Source organism: Bombina bombina, chromosome 7 (assembly GCF_027579735.1).
Source record: "Bombina bombina isolate aBomBom1 chromosome 7, aBomBom1.pri, whole genome shotgun sequence".
Lineage (NCBI taxonomy): Eukaryota > Metazoa > Chordata > Amphibia > Anura > Bombinatoridae > Bombina > Bombina bombina.
In genome coordinates this window covers 240,888,665-240,910,465 of record NC_069505.1, presented here as the reverse complement: position 1 = coordinate 240,910,465, position 21,801 = coordinate 240,888,665, and the positions used below count along the sequence as shown (strand labels likewise).

Below are 21,801 nucleotides of genomic sequence, written 5' to 3'. Positions count from 1 at the left end.
ATGAAGGGGTTCAAACGGAACACCCTGTAAAACGTTAAGAACTAAGTTTAAACTCCATGGTGGAGCAACAGCTTTAAACACAGGCTTGATCCTAGCTAAAGCCTGACAAAAGGCCTGGACGTCTGGATTTTCTGACAGACGCCTGTGTAACAAGATGGACAGAGCTGAAATCTGTCCCTTTAATGAACTAGCCGATAAACCCTTTTCTAAGCCTTCTTGTAGAAAGGACAAGATCCTAGAGATCCTAACCTTACTCCAGGAGTAACGTTTGGATTCACACCAGTATAGGTATTTACGCCATATTTTATGGTAAATCTTTCTGGTAACAGGCTTCCTAGCCTGTATCAGGGTATCAATAACCGACTCAGAAAAACCACGTTTTGATAAAATCAAGCGTTCAATTTCCAAGCAGTCAGTTTCAGAGAAGTTAGATTTTGATGTTTGAACGGACCCTGTATCAGAAGGTCCTGCCTTAGAGGTAGAGACCAAGGCGGACAGGATGACATGTCCACTAGATCTGCATACCAAGTCCTGCGTGGCCATGCAGGTGCTATTAGAATCACTGATGCTCTCTCCTGTTTGATTTTGGCAATCAATCGAGGAAGCAGCGGGAAGGGTGGAAACACATAAGCCATCCCGAAGTTCCAAGGTGCTGTCAAAGCATCTATCAGAACCGCTCCCGGATCCCTGGATCTGGACCCGTAGTGAGGAAGCTTGGCGTTCTGGCGAGACGCCATGAGATCTATCTGTGGTTTGCCCCAACGTCGAAGTATTTGGGCAAAGACCTCCGGATGAAGTTCCCACTCCCCCGGATGAAAAGTCTGGCGACTCAAGAAATCCGCCTCCCAGTTCTCCACTCCCGGGATGTGGATTGCTGACAGGTGGCAAGAGTGAGACTCTGCCCATCGAATTATCTTTGATACTTCCATCATTGCTAGGGAGCTCTTTGTCCCTCCCTGATGGTTGATGTAAGCTACAGTCGTGATATTGTCCGACTGAAACCTGATGAACCCCCGAGTTGTTAATTGGGGCCAAGCCAGAAGGGCATTGAGAACTGCTCTCAATTCCAGAATGTTTATTGGAAGGAGACTCTCCTCCTGATTCCATAATCCCTGAGCCTTCAGAGAATTCCAGACAGCGCCCCAACCTAGTAGGCTGGCGTCTGTTGTTACAATTGTCCAGTCTGGCCTGCTGAATGGCATCCCCCTGGACAGGTGTGGCCGATGAAGCCACCATAGAAGAGAATTTCTGGTCTCTTGGTTCAGATTCAGAGTAGGGGACAAATCTGAGTAATCCCCATTCCACTGACTTAGCATGCATAATTGCAGCGGTCTGAGGTGTAGGCGTGCAAAAGGTACTATGTCCATTGCCGCTACCATTAAGCCGATCACCTCCATGCATTGAGCTACTGACGGGTGTTGAATGGAATGAAGGACACGGCATGCATCTTGAAGCTTTGTTAACCTGTCCTCTGTCAGGTAAATCTTCATTTCTACAGAATCTATAAGAGTCCCCAAGAATGGAACTCTTGTGAGAGGAAAAAGAGAACTCTTCTTTTCGTTCACTTTCCATCCATGCGACCTTAGAAATGCCAGAACTGACTCTGTATGAGACTTGGCAGTTTGAAAGCTTGAAGCTTGTATTAGAATGTCGTCTAGGTACGGAGCTACCGAAATCCCTCGCGGTCTTAGTACCGCCAGGAGGGCACCTAGAATCTTTGTGAAGATTCTTGGGGCCGTAGCCAATCCGAATGGAAGAGCTACAAACTGGTAGTGCCTGTCTAGGAAGGCAAACCGTAGATACCGGTGATGATCTTTGTGGATCGGTATGTGAAGGTAAGCATCTTTTAAATCCACTGTGGTCATGTACTGACCCTTTTGGATCATGGGCAAGATTGTCCGAATAGTTTCCATTTTGAACGATGGAACTCTTAGGAATTTGTTTAGAATCTTTAAATCTAAGATTGGTCTGAAAGTTCCCTCTTTTTTGGGAACCACAAACAGGTTTGAGTAGAACCCTTGTCCTTGTTCCGACCGCGGAACCGGATGGATCACTCCCATTAATAACAGATCTTGTACACAGCGTAGAAACGCTTCTTTCTTTATCTGGTTTGTTGACAATCTTGACAGATGAAATCTCCCTCTTGGGGGAGATAATTTGAAGTCTAGAAGGTATCCCTGAGATATGATCTCTAGCGCCCAGGGATCCTGAACATCTCTTGCCCAGGCCTGGGCGAAGAGAGAAAGTCTGCCCCCCACTAGATCCGGTCCCGGATCGGGGGCTCTCGGTTCATGCTGTCTTTGGGGCAGCAGCAGGTTTCCTGGCCTGTTTGCCCTTGTTCCAGGACTGGTTGGGCTTCCAGCCTTGCCTGTAACGAGCAACAGCTCCTTCCTGTTTTGGTGCAGTGGAGGTTGATGCTGCTCCTGTTTTGAAATTCCGAAAGGGACGAAAATTAGACTGTCTAGCCTTAGCTTTGGCTTTGTCTTGAGGTAGGGCGTGGCCCTTACCTCCTGTAATGTCGGCGATAATTTCTTTCAAACCGGGCCCAAATAAGGACTGCCCCTTGAAAGGTATATTAAGTAATTTGGACTTAGAAGTAACATCAGCTGACCAGGATTTTAGCCACAGTGCCCTACGTGCCTGTATGGCGAATCCTGAGTTCTTAGCCGTAAGTTTGGTTAAATGTACTACGGCCTCCGAAATGAATGAATTAGCTAGTTTAAGGACTCTAAGCCTGTCCATAATGTCGTCTAGCGTAGATGAACTAAGGTTCTCTTCCAGAGACTCAATCCAAAATGCTGCCGCAGCCGTAATCGGCGCGATACATGCAAGGGGTTGCAAAATAAAACCTTGTTGAACAAACATTTTCTTAAGGTAACCCTCTAATTTTTTATCCATTGGATCTGAAAAGGCACAGCTATCCTCCACCGGGATAGTGGTACGCTTAGCTAGAGTAGAAACTGCTCCCTCCACCTTAGGGACCGTTTGCCATAAGTCCCGAGTGGTGGCGTCTATTGGAAACATCTTTCTAAATATTGGAGGGGGTGAGAACGGCACACCGGGTCTATCCCACTCCTTAGTAACAATTTCAGTTAATCTCTTAGGTATAGGAAAAACGTCAGTACTCGCCGGTACCGCAAAGTATTTATCCAACCTACATAGTTTCTCTGGTATTGCAACGGTGTTACAATCATTGAGAGCTGCTAAGACCTCCCCTAGTAATACACGGAGGTTCTCCAATTTAAATTTAAAATTTGAAATATCTGAATCCAATCTGTTTGGATCAGAACCGTCACCCACAGAATGAAGCTCTCCGTCTTCATGCTCTGCAAGCTGTGACGCAGTATCAGACATGGCCCTAGTATTGTCAGCGCACTCTGTTCTCACCCCAGAGTGATCACGCTTGCCTCTTAGTTCTGGTAATTTAGACAAAACTTCAGTCATAACAGTAGCCATATCTTGTAATGTTATCTGTAATGGCCGCCCAGATGTACTAGGCGCCATAATATCACGCACCTCCCGGGCGGGAGATGCAGGTACTGCCGCGTGAGGCGAGTTAGTCGGCATAACTCTCCCCTCGCAGATTGGTGAAATTTGTTCACATTGTACAGATTGACTTTTATTTAAAGTAGCATCAATACAGTTAGTACATAAATTTCTATTGGGCTCCACCTTGGCATTGGAACAAATGACACAGATATTTTCCTCTGAGTCAGACATGTTAAACACACTAGCAATAACTTGCAACCTTGTTATAATCTTTTTTAGCAAAAACGTACTGTGCCTCAAAGAGGTACTTAAACGATTAAATGACAGTTGAGATAATGAACTGAGAAACAGTTATAGCATCAACTTTAAAACAACACAACTTTTAGCAAAGGTTTTGTTCCCATTAGTAAGATAACATAACTAAATTTGACATAAAAATTATTGAGTAACGTCTTTATCCACAGTCAATATAAAAAATTCTCACAGCTCTGCTGAGAGAATGTACCTCCCTTCAAGAAGTTTGAAGACCCCTGAGATCTGTCAGAGATGAACCGGATCATGCAGGAAAAGTAATAATAGCTGACTGGAAATTGTTGATGCGTAGCAAAGAGCGCCAAAAACGGCCCCTCCCTCTCACACACAGCAGTGAAGAGAAACGAAACTGTCACAATTTAAAACAAACTACTGCCAAGTGGAAAATAAAGCCCAAACATTTATTTACTCAGTACCTCAGCAATGTAAACGATTCTACATTCCAGCAAAAACGTTTAACATGATATAATACTTATTAAAAAGATTAGTGACCTTTAACAGAGTAGTTCCGGTGAAGTACCATTCCCAGAATACTGAAGTGTATACATACATGTCATTATAACGGTATAGCAGGATTTTCTCATCAATTCCATTCAGAAAATAAAAACTGCTACATACCTCAATGCAGATTCATCTGCCCCTGTCCCCTGATCTGAAGCTTTTACCTCCCTCAGATGGCCGAGAACAGCAATATGATCTTAACTACTCCGGTTAAAATCATAGTAAAAACTCTGGTAGATTCTTCCTCAAAGTCTGCCAGAGAAGTAATAACACGCTCCGGTGCTATTATAAAATAACAAACTTTTGATTGAAGTCATAAAAACTAAGTATAATCACCATAGTCCTCTCACACATCCTATCTAGTCGTTGGGTGCAAGAGAATGACTGGGACTGACGTAGAGGGGAGGAGCTATATGCAGCTCTGCTGGGTGAATCCTCTTGCATTTCCTGTTGGGGAGGAGTTATATCCCAGAAGTAATGATGACCCGTGGACTGATCACACATAACAGAAGAAACCAGGTTTAGTACGCAAAACCACCTTATCTGCATGGAACACCAGATAAGGAGGAGAACACTGCAGAGCAGATAACTCTGAAACTCTTCTAGCAGAAGAAATTGCAACCAAAAACAAAACTTTCCAAGATAGTAACTTAATATCTACGGAATGTAAGGGTTCAAACGGAACCCCTTGAAGAACTGAAAGAACTAAATTGAGACTCCAAGGAGGAGTCAAAGGTTTGTAAACAGGCTTGATTCTAACCAGAGCCTGAACAAAAGCTTGAACATCTGGCACAGCCGCCAGCTTTTTGTGAAGTAAAACAGATAAAGCAGAAATCTGTCCCTTCAAAGAACTTGCAGATAATCCTTTCTCCAAACCCTCTTGTAGAAAGGATAGAATCTTAGGAATTTTTATCTTGTTCCATGGGAATCCTTTAGATTCACACCAACAGATATATTTTTTCCATATTTTATGGTAAATTTTCCTAGTTACAGGCTTTCTAGCCTGGACAAGAGTATCAATGACAGAATCTGAAAACCCACGCTTTGATAAAATCAAGCGTTCAATCTCCAAGCAGTCAGTTGGAGTGAAGCCAGATTCGGATGTTCGAATGGACCTTGAACAAGAAGGTCCTGTCTCAAAGGTAGCTTCCATGGTGGAGCCGATGACATATTCACCAGGTCTGCATACCAAGTTCTGCGTGGCCACGCAGGAGCTATCAAGATCACCAAAGCCCTCTCCTGATTGATCCTGGCTACCAGCCTGGGAATGAGAGGAAACGGTGGGAATACATAAGCTAGGTTGAAGGTCCAAGGCGCTATCAGTGCATCTACTAGAGTCGCCTTGGGATCCCTGGATCTGGACCCGTAGCAAGGAACCTTGAAGTTCTGACGAGACGCCATCAGGTCCATGTCTGGAATGCCCCATAATTGAGTTATTTGGGCAAAGATTTCCGGATGGAGTTCCCACTCCCCCGGATGGAAAGTCTGACGACTCAGAAAATCCGCTTCCCAATTTTCCACTCCTGGGATGTGGATTGCAGACAAGTGGCAGGAGTGATTCTCCGCCCATTGAATTATTTTGGTCACTTCCTCCATCGCCAGGGAACTCCTTGTTCCCCCCTGATGGTTGATATATGCAACAGTCGTCATGTTGTCTGATTGAAACCTTATGAATTTGGCCTTTGCTAGTTGAGGCCAAGCTTTGAGAGCATTGAATATCGCTCTCAGTTCCAGAATGTTTATCGGGAAAAGAGATTCTTCCCGAGACCATAGACCCTGAGCTTTCAGGGGTTCCCAGACCGCGCCCCAGCCCACCAGACTGGCGTCGGTCGTGACAATGACCCACTCTGGTCTGCGGAAGCTCATTCCCTGTGACAGGTTGTCCAGGTTCAGCCACCAACGGAGTGAATCTCTGGTTCTTTGATCTACTTGGATCGTCGGAGACAAGTCTGTATAATCCCCATTCCACTGTCTGAGCATGCACAGTTGTAATGGTCTTAGATTAATTCGTGCAAAAGGAACTATGTCCATTGCCGCAACCATCAAACCTATTACTTCCATGCACTGCGCTATGGAAGGAAGAAGAACAGAATGAAGTACTTGACAAGAGCTTAGAAGTTTTGATTTTCTGGCCTCTGTCAGAAAAATCTTCATTTCTAAGGAGTCTATTATTGTTCCCAAGGGGAGGGCGGAGCCAGCTCTGAGAAAGAAAGGTCGCATGTTGCCACAGCTCTGGCTGTATACTATCCAAAAAACGCATATTTGGCCTTTGTTCTCAGCAAAATTAACATTCATAAAGTGCCTAATTGTTCACTGAGCATTATTCAGAAGTTTGGAGCCCGTAGGACAAGGAGAAGTTATGCTAGCCTGTCTACTTTGTCGGAGGAACAAATTGAGGCCTTTCTAGAGCAGCCATCTTTAATCCACACCAGAAGGATAACCCACAAAAAATTTACTAAGCTCACCATGGCATTCGCTTGCTGCCTCTTGAAGGACATTGGAGCCCTTTTAAAGCAATATCAGCTCCGATTCACAGAATCTTTGCAATCTATTATGAACCTACCTAACCCAGAAGCTAAGGACCAGCCTGCCGACAAATTGGAGGATACGCGCTCTTGTGATCTTTTGCAACTCAACAGCACACCCCTGACTGAGATCCCGCTTTTCATACGGGAGGCTGGGGGCTTCTGCCTTTATCCGGAACAGATTGATGATCAACAGTCTAAGGTCCCGGAGCGGGCTTTGCTGCGACCCAAGCTGCTATCACTGAGAGGGGAACGATCCGGGAGTGCTAAAACTCAGTTTGAGCGCCCTACTATCTACTCTGCTGATTTGGGATGGAGGTCAGCAATGGCGCATATCTCCTCTCAGCATATATCGCTCCAGAAACTTGTGCTGTGGGGAAATCCCCCATCTCATTTTAGGGCCGGTATCGGCTAGAACACAATAAAACGTTAGATCTTGGGCTGCCAACTCCAAGCTGTCACACCGATGCTCGGAAATTGCTCCCTAGTGTTGGCCACCACGCGAAGCCCGGCTCCTGGCTGAGCTTTTACTACATTTTGGGACAGATGTGTCTATATTTTACCAAACTGTTATACAGATACGTTTATTACAGGACATGGTAATACTCATTTAAATCAGCTCCTTTGCCTCATAAATAGTCAATATCTGTTTGCAGGAAAATACTGGGTTAAATAGTTATTTTTGGGACAGATGTAAACACTGGATTTCCACTTTATTTTACAGTCATATTTTGGTTTAATCGTTTGTATACGTGATTTTTTTTTTTACTATAGCTAATACAACTGTCCCATCAGATAATAGAGATACTGGAGAGATATTTGGATTTGCCGTAAACATATTATTGTTCCCAAGAAGGGAACTCTTGTTGACGGGGACAGAGAACTTTTTTCTATGTTCACTTTCCACCCGTGAGATCTGAGAAAGGCTAGGACAATGTCCGTATGAGCCTTTGCTTTTGACAGAGACGACGCTTGAATCAGTATGTCGTCCAAGTAAGGTACTACTGCAATGCCCCTTGGTCTTAGCACCGCTAGAAGGGACCCTAGTACCTTTGTGAAAATCCTTGGAGCAGTGGCTAATCCGAATGGAAGTGCCACAAACTGGTAATGCTTGTCCAGAAAGGCGAACCTTAGGAACCGATGATGTTCCTTGTGGATAGGAATATGTAGATACGCATCCTTTAAATCCACCGTGGTCATGAATTGACCTTCCTGGATGGTAGGAAGAATTGTTCGAATGGTTTCCATTTTGAACGATGGAACCCTGAGAAATTTGTTTAGAATCTTGAGATCTAAAATTGGTCTGAATGTTCCTTCTTTTTTGGGAACTATGAACAGATTGGAGTAAAACCCCATCCCTTGTTCTCCTAATGGAACAGGATGAATCACTCCCATTCTTAACAGGTCTTCTACACAATGTAAGAATGCCTGTCTTTCTATTTGGTTTGAAGACAATTGAGACCTGTGGAACCTCCCCCTTGGGGGTAGTTCCTTGAATTCCAGGAGATAACCTTGAGAAACTATTTCTAGCGCCCAAGGATCCTGAACATCTCTTGCCCAAGCCTGAGCAAAGAGAGAAAGTCTGCCCCCCACCAGATCCGGTCCCGGATCGGGGGCCAACACTTCATGCTGTTTTAGTAGCAGTGGCAGGTTTCTTGGCCTGCTTACCCTTGTTCCAGCCTTGCATCGGTCTCCAGGCTGGTTTGGTTTGAGAACTATTACCCTCTTGCTTAGAGGGTGTAGAATTTGAGGCTGGTCCGTTTCTGCGAAAGGGACGAAAATTTGGCTTATTTTTAGCCTTAAAAGACCTATCCTGAGGAAGGGCGTGGCCCTTTCCCCCAGTGATGTCTGAAATAATCTCTTTCAAGTCAGGGCCAAACAGCGTTTTACCCTTGAAAGGGATGTTAAGCAATTTGTTCTTGGAGGACACATCCGCTGACCAAGACTTTAGCCAAAGCGCTCTGCGTGCCACAATAGCAAAACCTGAATTTTTCGCCGCTAATCTAGCTAATTGCAAAGTGGCGTCTAAGATAAAAGAGTTAGCCAATTTAAGTGCTTGAACTCTGTCCATAACCTCCTCATACGAAGATTCTTTATTGAGCGACTTTTCTAGTTCTTCGAACCAGAAACACGCTGCTGTAGTGACAGGAACAATGCATGAAATTGGTTGTAGAAGGTAACCTTGCTGAACAAACATCTTTTTAAGCAAACCCTCTAATTTTTTATCCATAGGATCTTTGAAAACACAACTATCTTCTATAGGGATAGTAGTGCGTTTGTTTAGAGTAGAAACCGCCCCCTCGACCTTGGGGACTGTCTGCCATAAGTCCTTTCTGGGGTCGACCATAGGAAATAATTTCTTAAATATAGGGGGAGGAACAAAAGGTATGCCGGGCCTTTCCCATTCCTTATTTACAATGTCCGCCACCCGCTTGGGTATAGGAAAAGCATCGGGGGACACCGGGACCTCTAGGAACTTGTCCATCTTACATAATTTCTCTGGAATGACCAAATTGTCACAATCATCCAGAGTAGATAACACCTCCTTAAGCAGAGCGCGGAGATGTTCTAATTTAAATTTAAAAGTAATAACATCAGGTTCAGCTTGTTGAGAAATTTTTCCTGAATCTGAAATCTCTCCCTCAGACAAAACCTCCCTCCTGGCCCCTTCAGATTGGTGTGAGGGTATGTCAGAACCATTATCATCAGCGTCCTCATGCTCTTCAGTATCTAAAACAGAGCAATCGCGCTTTCTCTGATAAGTGGGCATTTTGGACAAAATGTTTTTAATAGAATTATCCATTACAGCCGTTAATTGTTGCATAGTAAGAAGGATTGGCGCACTAGATGTACTAGGGACCTCTTGTGTGGGCAAGACTGGTGTAGACACAGAAGGGGATGATGCAGTACCATGCTTACTCCCCTCGCTTGAGGAATCATCTTGGGCAACATCATTATCAGTGGCATCATTGTCCCTACTTTGTTTGGACACTATGTCACATTCATCACATATATTTAAATGGGGAGGAACCTTGGCTTCCAAACATACAGAACATCGTCTATCTGATGGTTCAGACATGTTAACAGGCATAAACTTGATAACAAAGCACAAAAAACGTTTTAAAATAAAATCGTTACTGTCACTTTAAATTTTAAACTGAACACACTTTATTACTGAATATGTGAAAAAGTATGAAGGAATTGTTCAAAATTCACCAAAATTTCACCACAGTGTCTTAAAGCCTTAAAAGTATTGCACACCAAATTTGAAAGCTTTAACTCTTAAAATAACGGAACCGGAGCCGTATTTACATTTAACCCCTATACAGTCCCTGGTATCTGCTTTGCTGAGACCCAACCAAGCCCAGAGGGGAATACGATACCAAATGACGCCTTCAATAAGCTTTTTCAGTGGTTCTTAGCTCCTCACACATGCATCTGCATGCCTTGCTTTCCAAAAACAACTGCGCATTAGTGGCGCGAAAATGAGGCTCTGCCTATGACTAGAAAAGGCCCCCAGTGAAAAAGGTGTCCAATACAGTGCCTGCCGTTTTTTTAATACATCCCCAAGATTAAAAGAACTATTTATAGTTATAATCCACTAAATATACTTATAAAGTAATCGTTTTAGCCCAGAAAAATTTCTACCAGTCTTTAAAGCCCTTGTGAAGCCCTTTATTCTTATACTAAACTAAGAAAAGGGCTTACCGGTTCCCATAGGGAAAATGACAGCTTCCAGCATTACCAAGTCTTGTTAGAAATGTGTCATACCTCAAGCAGCAAAGTCTGCCCACTGTTTCCCCCAACTGAAGTTAATTCATCTCAACAGTCCTGTGTGGAAACAGCCATCGATTTTAGTAACGGTTGCTAAAATCATCTTCCTCTTACAAACAGAAATCTTCATCTCTTTTCTGTTTCAGAGTAAATAGTACATACCAGCACTATTTTAAAATAACAAACTCTTGATTGAAGAATAAAAACTACATTTAAAGACCAAAAAACTCTTAACCATCTCCGTGGAGATGTTGCCTGTGCAACGGCAACGGCAAAGAGAATGACTGGGGTAGGCGGAGCCTAGGAGGGATCATGTGACCAGCTTTGCTGGGCTCTTTGCCATTTCCTGTTGGGGAAGAGAATATCCCACAAGTAAGGATGACGCCGTGGACCGGACACACCTATGTTGGAGAAATAAAGCAGTTTTCAAGAAGTCCCAAGGAAGGGGGGAAACGCGTTGAAGTTTGGCACTTTGTTCTATACCTATACCTAAGAAAAGAAAAGAACTGTCATATCCCAAGCGTGAACTAAAGACGTTTGGTGAACTCAGTCATTTGAGCGGACCTACTTTGGAAACATTCCAAACTTGAGCGCACGCAAAACATCCAGAACGTAAGCGGAGGCGTCACTTACACAGCCGAGAGAATCTGACACAGCCTCAGCGACCGACACCGTACCTGTCAGCCTAGAGGACAGCGGTAAAGCAAACGGTCTGCAAGAGGAGTATAAAGACCCAAAGGATTCAAGTACTAACAAGGGGATTTCCTACCTTATTCGATCATCTTTTGGCACGGCTCCTGGTAGCCACCAACACAACAGATAATAAGCCGGCAATTCTCAGGTACCCCTCTCATATGTTAGCTTGATCCAATACTCGCCAGAGCAAGATCAACTACATATGAGAGTGAACTGTTCACTGTTCATACAGCCATCCTGCTTGTAATCTTCCACCATAGACTTATATATGTGACCGGTCACTGTTCTGCTCTCTGTCTGCTATATAGACCATAGTTCTATTGGGCAGCAAGTATATTTGTTCCGTGTGGCAGCTTATATCGCTGTTTTTATTATTATATGTATTATATGTACTATTTTTAAACTGGACGTCCAGTCAGCTAGCATTTCCTTGAATCTGCTTTATTTTAGTTTGCCTTTTTATTTCATTTATATACAATAATCACACTTAGGTAATTTTAGCTCTAGTCAGAGCACTGTGACTGTATTGTTAATATTTTTTAGCCAGGATTAGCTTTATACTAGTGTTTTAGATAGTTTTAAATATCCTACCTATTGTTATTTGCTTGTTCGAGCTCATCCTTAGAGCTAGGTATTTTTTCTATCCACATCACACTAGATACTACGTGTGCATTCTTATCCTACTTTTATTTTATTGTATTGAATAAATTTATATCTTTTTAGAATCAATGACATCTGTCTTGTTTTATTAACATTGATTTTAGATATCACGTGTTGATATAATCCACTTATAATTCTACCTTTTTACTGTCAGTAACCACCTGCAAAGAACATCTTATATCTCTTATCCTCCTCTTGGGTGTATTTACTCCCTCTTGTGTATTGAGAATTACTCATTGATTTTGGGATCACATACCTTAGCTGTTAGCGCCAGTACTTTTCTCTTCATTTTCAACCCCATTGGCCCTTGTGAGAGGGACCATTTTTTGTACTTGGCTGGTAGAAATAAGCGCTGACTCTTACTTCTTTCTCAAGATCTCAATAACTGACAATCAGGAGATTATGTCATCCCCTCATGTCTAATGAGGTGAGCCATTCAAAGTAGAATTTTGCAGATTCTCGTATCCGTTAAGGATAGGCTCCTCTAACAACTCAAAAATGTGTCTGAGTAAAACGCGAAGGCGTGCTATTCTGTAACGAAAGGCATAACACTCAGGGACAGCTACACCTGCAGGGAATTGTATAGGCTCACCCAAGGCCGGGAGACCCAGGATAATAGGGCACAAGCACAAACGCAAATAAACGTCTGGACCTTGCAGACGCATAATCGCCAAAAATATGTGAAAGCAAAAACGAGCTGCAACCTCCGGGGGAAACAAGCCGCCCTGCAAGGAGGGATAAACATAATTTGGGTTAACCGCATGTGTAGTAGTAAGGAGTGGTAGGGAACTCGCCTCTTGGAGGACAGAACCCCCAGAGGGGGATGGCTCAGCGGACCCTTAATTCCCAGAGCCCGAGGAACAAGGTGCTCTAATATGGCATATCGAACATAACTGATTGACCTGTGTCAACGGGTCCAATTCACATTCTTCACAACTCGAAGAATCTAAATTTTAAATGTGAACAGTCTCAGAATCAGAATCCTCCATAACTAGATAGAGACTATAATAATATGGACTAAAGAAAATTCTAAACGGCACCTGACACCCACAATGGCTGGGGCACTCACCACCTCCTAGGAACCAGACACTAGCAGACCAGAATTTTTCAGTCGCCACACGGTCAGGAATGCAGAAATCGAAGACCAGAATGTAAACACGTCCACTCACAAGATGAACCGTATAATCCAAAAAAAGCGTGCCCAAACATAAGGTCATGTCACTTCCAAAGGCCCTTATGTTCTAAGCCGAAAGCCCAGTTAACACTACACATAAGCAGATTGAATCACTAAGCAAACATGCTTAAAAAAAACCCTGTTTAATAATGCCCCTCGGGAGATATTAACCCTCGATTCCAAGATACCAAAGGAGCCTCACTGAGGCCCTATATTATATATTTAATAAGTCCCACAAGATAGTACCTTATGGGAAGCAAATAACTTACAGTACATTCTGATGAAGTAAAATGAAACGATCTTACCGGAATCTATGCCGTGGAACAGGAACACGGCCCTTCAAGTGTTGGTAAACATATGTTAGGCCTTTATTAAAATATGGATTCCCGACAGTAGGTAATCGATTGGAGATCATAGGATCTACCTTTAACAGTTCGCATATAGTATGCCAAGCTTTAATAATTGTGTGTATGGACATAAATTTATTTACCTTAGTTGGTAATTTCCTTGTGTGACAATGTAACAGTGCTTGTAAAGAATATGGAAATACTATATTTTCCTCAGCTACTATTGATGCAATATAATTACCTTGGGTAAGCCAATCTAGTGCCACTTTCCCCAAGCTGATATTGTTATATATATATCTAAATAAGGGAAAGCAAACCCTTCCATATGCTTCAACTGTGTTAACTTATTCAAGGCTATTTTCCTATGTCCTTTCCCCCATAGAAACCGCCTAAAGATTTTATATACCTCTCCAATATCTTTTTTTGGGCATCAAGACCGGAATAGTATGCATGCGATATAAAAATATGGGAATTATTATCATTTTAATTAAACTAATTTTAGCAGTCAAAGATAATGGGAGTCTCGACCAGTTTTCTAAATCTTATTTTATTTTGTTGATAATATTGGGGTTATAGTTAATTTTGTACCAGTAATTTGGGTTACCACATATGATACTGAGATACGTAAATTGAGTATATATTTATTTAAAAGGAGTCTGTATGTCCCTTTTACTGTCTTGGAAAATCCAAAACAATTCAGCTTTTAATGCACTGATCTGATATCCTGAGATAGAGCTAAATATCTGTACTATATATAATATATTGGGATCTTCTAATTTGACATCTTTAATGAATAACAGCAGTTCAACTGCATATAATAACAGTTTAAATTTATTTTCCCCTATATGAATTCCTTCCAATATTTCTCTAAGTTTAATTGCTAACAGCTCAATTGCCATATTAAATAACAGGGGCGAGATAGCGCATCCTTGACGTGTCCCTTTGGCTAACTGAAAGCTGTTTGTCTTTATACCACTTATTAAAAGGGCAGATGAGGCTTTACTATATATAGATTTGATAAACTCTGGAGACTGATTTTTGATCCTGAAACGGTCTAGAGTGGTAAATAGATGATCCCAGATTATAGAGTCAAATGCTTTTTGGGCATCAATTGACAGTATGGCCGAGTTTTGTAAACACTTTTTCTTTCTCTCCTCTTTACTAGTATTCCAACAAGTATCTAATACTAGAAACACTTTACGAAGATTAGCAGCAGGGTTTGGGTTAGGCATAAATCCTGTTTGATCTATATTTATCAAAGGCTCAATTACTATTTTTAGCCTCTTTGCTAGGATGCCAGTTAATAATTTATAGTCAGCATTAAGAAATGATATAGGCCTATACGAATCCATAGTCTCTGGATTTTTCCATTTTTTTATGAATCAAAGTTACTAATGATTCAGGAAAATACCAAGATGGCGTTCCCCTTTAATAAAATAACTATTAAAGAGATCCGTTTAGTAGAAGCAATATCTTCTTTAAGATTTTATAAAATTCTCCAGGTAAAAGATCTGGTCCTGCTGCTTTATTAAGTTTAACATTATCTATAGCTTGCTGTACTTCAATAATAGATATTGGGACATTTAGGGACTGCAGACTTTCAGAAGAAGGAAGAGAAATATCTTGCCAGAATATAGATTTATTTGTATCCCAGAAGGCGAGTATAGTTTTTTAAAGAAATGAAAAAAATCTTCCCTTATTTTTGCAGGCTCTACTAACAACTCGTCGCCCACTTTAATCTTTTTGATGAAGTTCTGTTTCTCCTGTGTTTTAACACATTTAGCCAAGAGTTTACCTATTTTATCGCCATATCTGTGGTATCTCGCTCTGTATCTAAGATCTTTTATGTTACTTTTCTGTTCTGAGACCACTTCCCATTCTATTCTTGCTTTGGTGTATCTATCCCAATTTTCTCTCTTTGGGGAACTTATATATGCATTATATCTATTTTTTCAGATATTGAGAAGAGTCAAGTTCTTTCTTATTAACCTCTTTCCTCCTTTTTGTATAATACGTTCTAATTTCCCCCCTTAAAACCACTTTCACAGTTTACCAACAAAATCTCCTCTCTGTGTATATATGATTGATTATCTTTCTTATAAATCTGCCATTTATGAATAAGCCAGTTCTTAAATTTGAAATTAGAGGCCATAAATCTGGGAAAGCTACAGTTTTTCGTTATATCATTTATTCCTTCTCCCCCCAAGATATTTTTAGCGAAATTAATGCATGATCTGACATTGTAAAGTCTCCCATATCTGTTTCTGGATTAAAACCAAAAACTATCTGTAGTTAGGAAGAAGTCAAATCTAGAAAACGATTTGTATTTCTTAGATTCGCATGTAAACACTCTCTTAACGCCATACATTGGTTCATTTTAAAGCATTACAAAAATTATTTGGTGGTTTACTAGTTGTCTTGCACACTCTCTTCTTTTTATCAAGATCCCCCAGCTTGTAGTCTGTCCAAATTAATAAATACCATATTAAAGTCATCCGCAATGATCAGATTCAAATCTGTAAACTCATATAGTTTGTACTGGAGATCTAACCAAAAAGTTGCATCTAACCTATTGGGGCCATAGACATTACATAGTACAAACCCTTGTAAATGCAGCTGAAGCAGTATCCAGTAGAGAGCCCATACAGTGCAGGAATTGAGTACTGCAGAGGATTGAAGTAGGAAAAACATGTGTCCCTCAGGGGGAGGCGAAGGACGAGTCCCTGCAACGCTTGAGGGTAGTTATGGCTGAAATCTCATAGGGAAATACTGTGCACATAACAGGGTATTCCTATGTCCCTGTATCATTCAACTGCTGTGAAAAGTATTTTCTGTCATTGTAAGTGATACTTCTCAGGGACTCTGGGTCTGATCTCCCAAATATAAATCCATACGCAATTAGCTGGAAACACCTCTATTCTCAACTGTCACCTACGAGGCCAAGAAAAAAAGCTGAGGGATTTTGAGTTCTGATATGGGTTATTGGCCTTCTCTCTTGTGGCGGGAAATATATTGCATATGTTATGGAGGAAAAGTAACGAAGTGGAGCACACATCCAAGAGGTTAAACAATTTAAATTTATTCAATGCAGTTTAAAACAATGGACAGAAGGTGAGTAGAATAAACACAATCTTACACGTTTCAGCTATCCTAGCCATAGTCATAGATCTGTGGACCACAATCATTTTATGAAAGAAATGGTAAATTTCCAGTTCCCTAATTTAGGGAGATCTGTCACTCTGACTGAGTTAAGCTTTACTGGGGAATTAAATTTATTAGTTTAATAAATAGCTAAGGAATAAATTGACATATTGTATGTGTGTTTTAATTGATATCTAAAACAAAATAGAGACTGCAAACTGTCCTTTTTCTGTTCTTCCCCCTTTGTTTTCAATACTTACCCTAAAGCCTGGAAGGCAGGAATGGATCTGGCCCAGTGCATGGAAAGGAAAAGTAAGCGGGATGCAGACTCGCAAATATAGTGCACATTCAAGTACTCTGGCATTGGACTTGGCATTGTTAGCTAAAATAGAAGAAACACAAATGTTACTCATGTATATGAGGTTTCTATCATTAACAACAGGCTCCAGCACAAGAAACACTGACCTTAAAAGTCACATGTGTGTCCGATAGCAAAGGGCCTTCCACCTCTAGAATTGGGGTGGCCTGATCACGACTTATAACATGAATATTTCCTCCTGCTGGCATTCCATCCTCAAGGTTCTCCCCTAGAGCAGTATCTTTTGTTTTAAGTGCTTTTGCAAGTGTATCAAACGCACTAAAATTAAACAGAGAAATGAGAAATGAATACTAGTATATAAGCAAGCAATAAATATTACATGCAGATATAAGGGTTCAGCTGAGGATGAAACAACACTACAACAAGAAGTCATGATGCTGGTTCAGAAGTGATCTGCAGAAACACATCTTTACAGAAAGGGTGGTTGATTCCTGGAACAGACTTCCACTAGGGATGATAAGGACATATGCTGCAAGGGAATGCAAGTGTCTGAGATATGCATTAGGCTGTTCTAATTAAAAGGTATAGGAAGGTCAAACATGACACGTACATGGGTGTATTTCAATCTTAAATAAAAGCATTTTTGCAATATTCTTTTATTAGCTGTTTTTCATCAGCATATAAAGGCATATGTGAGGGCCCATGCACAATGCCTGACCAGAGAGCTGCCAACACTGTGCATTGTCATACAAGCCACTGATAACTCTCTAGGCAGGCATGGTATTTGAATACTGGTGTACGGGCACCCACTTCATGTGTGTGTATGCCGATAAAAAACAGAAATAACTTTTATTAGAAGCATTTTTGCTAATGGAAGTTTATTGCAGAAATGATTCTACTTAAAACTGAAAGGTACCTTTGCACATTTAGTTTTTGATCTTTCTATACCTTTAAGCTCACATAAGGAGGAGTCAGGCCCTGATAAAGCCCCGTTGATCAGCCAATGGGAGTGAAACGTACATAGGTGGTGGCTAGGCGCTCTGACACCCGATGTTTGGCTTATAAGAATTTCCAAGTGCTTGCATGATACGGATGAAACGGATGTGCTCTGATCCCTTTGCAGTGACCTGGCATGGTTTGAAAATTGTTTACAGTGTGGACATTCCTATATGGTCACAAATACACTGAGGAGAGGTATCATTTTGTTGTTACAGACACAGAACCGCTTATGTGGAACTTGCTTGGTGTTGCTTGCTGTCCGGACTGCTTATAATGTTAACAACTGACCTCTTTCCTTACGCTGCTTCCCCATGCATGCTATGACTTACATCCTGCTTATTTGATTACCTGCTTGCTTGCTTTCATCATTGAATTACTGATGCATTACTAAATATAAGCTTGCACTGAAAGGCACCTTGAGAAAAGCAATTTTCATTCAACATTGGAACTTTTACTGTGACTTTGTTTCTCATGTTAAGCATAACTGGGCTGATATTTCATAACGTTATAACATCAATTGCCGAGCATGCATAGATCCCCATGATAACCTGCCCAGACATAGCCTGTTATGATACAGGGTTTGGTGCAGCAGGGTGTTGCATGCAAAAAGTCAAATTTCTGGGATACCAGATTTGCCTTTAAGATTTGAGTTTTATATATGTTTTGATATATAGTGTTATTAATCTTTGCACTTTTTGAAATATCACTTGTTTGTACTTTATTTCAGGGATGTGTGTGTGTGTGTGTTTATGCCATGTTAACAGAAAATGCCTATCTATTGATATATTTATGAATAAAATATTTTTGGATATTATCTAAAAGAGTGCTGAAGTCCCATTCTTTATATACAAGGATTACTATATCCTTGGGATTTAACTTCTTAGTTTAAATAAATATACGGCCAGATTATGAGCTGTGCGTTATGAGGGGTGCGTTAGTTATGTGTACTTTATTTCCATTGCGCACTTTTCATAACGTTGGTATTACAAGTCTCCAAACAACCTCGTAACGCGTCGCTGTAACACGACTACTGCATTTATTTTTTACGCTTAATCACGGCAGCGCTAAACATTCTCCCATAGAGATCAATGATAAATGAAAGAAGCATGGATTTTTCAGCTAACACTCAATCTCGCTAGAAATACACACTGCTTTGTCATATTACGTACAAAGAATAATGCACAACAAAAACACAGCTCAAATGTACTAATAACAATCACGCAACATAGCACATACGCATTACACATTCACAATCGGAAAAGAAAAAGAATAAACAACATTTACACTAAACGAGGAATACATAAATACGTTACAATCTTGCAACACGAAACAAAACACCACGAAAAAAGAATTGCACACTCATACACAAACAAAACATTTGCATTCAAGATTACGGAAAATTAGTACAAAGAAACATTTACAACACTTTACAAATACAACACCATCACAAATCACCATTTACATTTACAGATAATACTTTTGGACAATGTTATGCAAAATGATCACTATGACATCAGCGCATTATACACATTCCACAAATACTAACTCAATATGAGCATGCACAAATTCACGCAACTAATACACATTGCACACATACTAATTAATAACCAAGCACACCTGAACATACTTTACGTTGCAAACCGGTACATCAATAAACATGTACATAGGGTATATAAGCACCCTACAAGCATGGCTTCTTTGACTGTGTTGCTGGAGGGTTTTGTGATATTAGAGAGATTTAGCGTGTTACTGTTAGTGTGAGAGAGTGAGTTAGTGTTATTGTGAGAGTTAGTTAGTGGTAGTTTGAGATAGTGAGTTAGTGTTAGATAGTGAGTTAGTGTTAGTGTGAGAGCTAGTTAGTGTTAGTGTGAGAGTTAGTTAGTGGTAGTGTGAGAGTTAGTTAGTGGTAGTGTAAGAGTTAGCTAGTGGTAGTGTGAGATAGTGAGTTAGTGGTAGTGTGAGATACTGAGTTAGTGGCAGTGTGAGAGTTAGTTAGTGGTAGTGTGAGATAGTGAGTTAGTGAGAGAGCGTTAGAGAGCGAGTTTGTTTGGGTGAGTGTGCGACTGTTTTTTCAGAATACTTATATAAACACATTTACATGCAAACACAATCAATACATACATACACTTATCAATAACACTACATACCCCAACCCCTCTCATACTACACTCCATACCCCATTCCCTTTCATCCCATACCCCATTCCCTTTCATCCCATACCCCATTCCCTTTCAGTCCATAGTTAGATTTTGTTTACATATCCTCATTTTAGTCCCTTTCTTCATTTTTGTCTGTTTAATACCCCTTACCCTCTTTTATTTATATCCCTTTCACACTTTTTGCACTTTTACGGTTTGTTATTTATTTTTACCCCCTTTCATTTAGGCACATTCCCTTTTTGTTTGAGTATGTTGGGAGGGTGGATATGGATAGGGGGCAGATTAGTCCGCAGCTATTAGAGCTGATTAGGCAGCAGCTTAGAGAAGAGGTTGTAGAGGAAGTCAGGAAGGAGGTTAGTCAGGAGAGAGGGAGAGGGGGGGAGAGGGAGCGGAATGGGACAGGAAGGGGGCGAGGAAGGGGGATAGGAAGCGGTGGGTGGACCGGGACTGCAAAATGGAACTCAAAAGAAAGCTCTCAAGGGAGAACCAATATCTAACAGGGACCAGTGGTGGTCCTGAAATGATCGTTGAATATTCTCGATGGGAGGAAATGCTGCATCCCAGCATCTCCGAGGTGGCCATAGACGGTATCGGAGGAGTCAATACCGGGAACCTGCCACTCATCTTCCGGTAAACTCATTTAATAATCTCTTTACATCTAAAATAAATAATGTATTTAAGGATATGATTAACGCAATTATGCTTTTTTAGACATTATTAAGTAAACACATTCACAATTACCTTGCGAAAGTTGCATTTCATGAAAAGCCATCACATTAGTATCTAGTCTACAGATTAGGTGTGCATTTAAACAGACTGAAAACAAACGCAAAAACACATTTAGATTGACCATATAGATATCCGAAACACTGTTTGGAAAATGCGGAAATCGTATTTGCTTTTGCTTACAATAGAATTACAAAGGCAGCCTCATGAATACACTTTCAAATACAACATTTACATCTTTATTTGGAACTGTGCTAATATCTCGATTTCTTTCTTTTTACAATATACAGAGTCTGAGCCCGGGGAGGAGGCAGCACAGCACCCACAGGCCCCTCCTTTACCCAGGTATGAGAGTGGTGCAGATGATTTGCAACTTCGGGGAGACATGGAAGACATCCCTGTACCCTCATCCTCTGAAGAAGCCCCTGCTGCAGAAGAGATCCCTGCAGCAGCCCCTCCTGCACCAGCAGCCCACCGTGCACCAGCAGCTACTCAGGAGGAGAGACCAGCAAAGATAGCAGAGCTGCAGATATTAAAATATTTTCTTGAAGAGATGTGTGCCTCCCGGAGGGAACAGGCGGAAAGCAGAGTCCATCTGACGGAAGCAATTAATAATATTCGCCAAGACCAAAGAGAGATTTGCCAAGACCAAAGAGAGATCTTGAATACTCTTAAGGATATATTGCAGGTCCTCCGGGAGGCGCATAACGCACCATCTGCTGCTGGACCATCTGATCCTGGGCCATCTGCTGCTGGACCATCTGCTCCTGGCCCTACTCCTTCTCATCCTCAATCTCCTCCTCACCCGGGTGATCCCAGTACTCCTCCTTCCCCTCTTCCCAAAACATCTTCTATGAGAACTCGTCGGAGGGGGCAGTTGCCCCCCCCCCGAGCCTCAGTCTCGTGGGAAGAGGGGAAGGAAGAGGAAGTAATTTAAAAAAAAATATTTTTAGTTATTTAATGTGTAATGGATAGGTAT

At 41.4% G+C, this 21,801-nt stretch overlaps 1 protein-coding gene across 3 annotated transcripts in view; it reads right to left on the bottom strand.

Moving 5' to 3' along the window:
- NR2C2 (nuclear receptor subfamily 2 group C member 2) overlaps positions 1–21,801 on the bottom strand; it is a 456,514-nt gene that overhangs the window by 163,119 nt on the left and 271,594 nt on the right. For all 3 annotated transcript variants that reach the window (XR_008403220.1, XM_053720676.1, XM_053720677.1), the window contains 2 exons: positions 17,085–17,256; positions 16,880–17,001 (listed from right to left, as the gene is read on the bottom strand). Coding sequence is in view for 2 of the 3 variants with exons in the window: in XM_053720676.1 (XP_053576651.1) it covers positions 16,880–17,001; positions 17,085–17,256 (294 nt within the window). In the remaining variant the exon portion in view is untranslated. The remainder of the gene's footprint in view (positions 1–16,879; positions 17,002–17,084; positions 17,257–21,801) is intronic.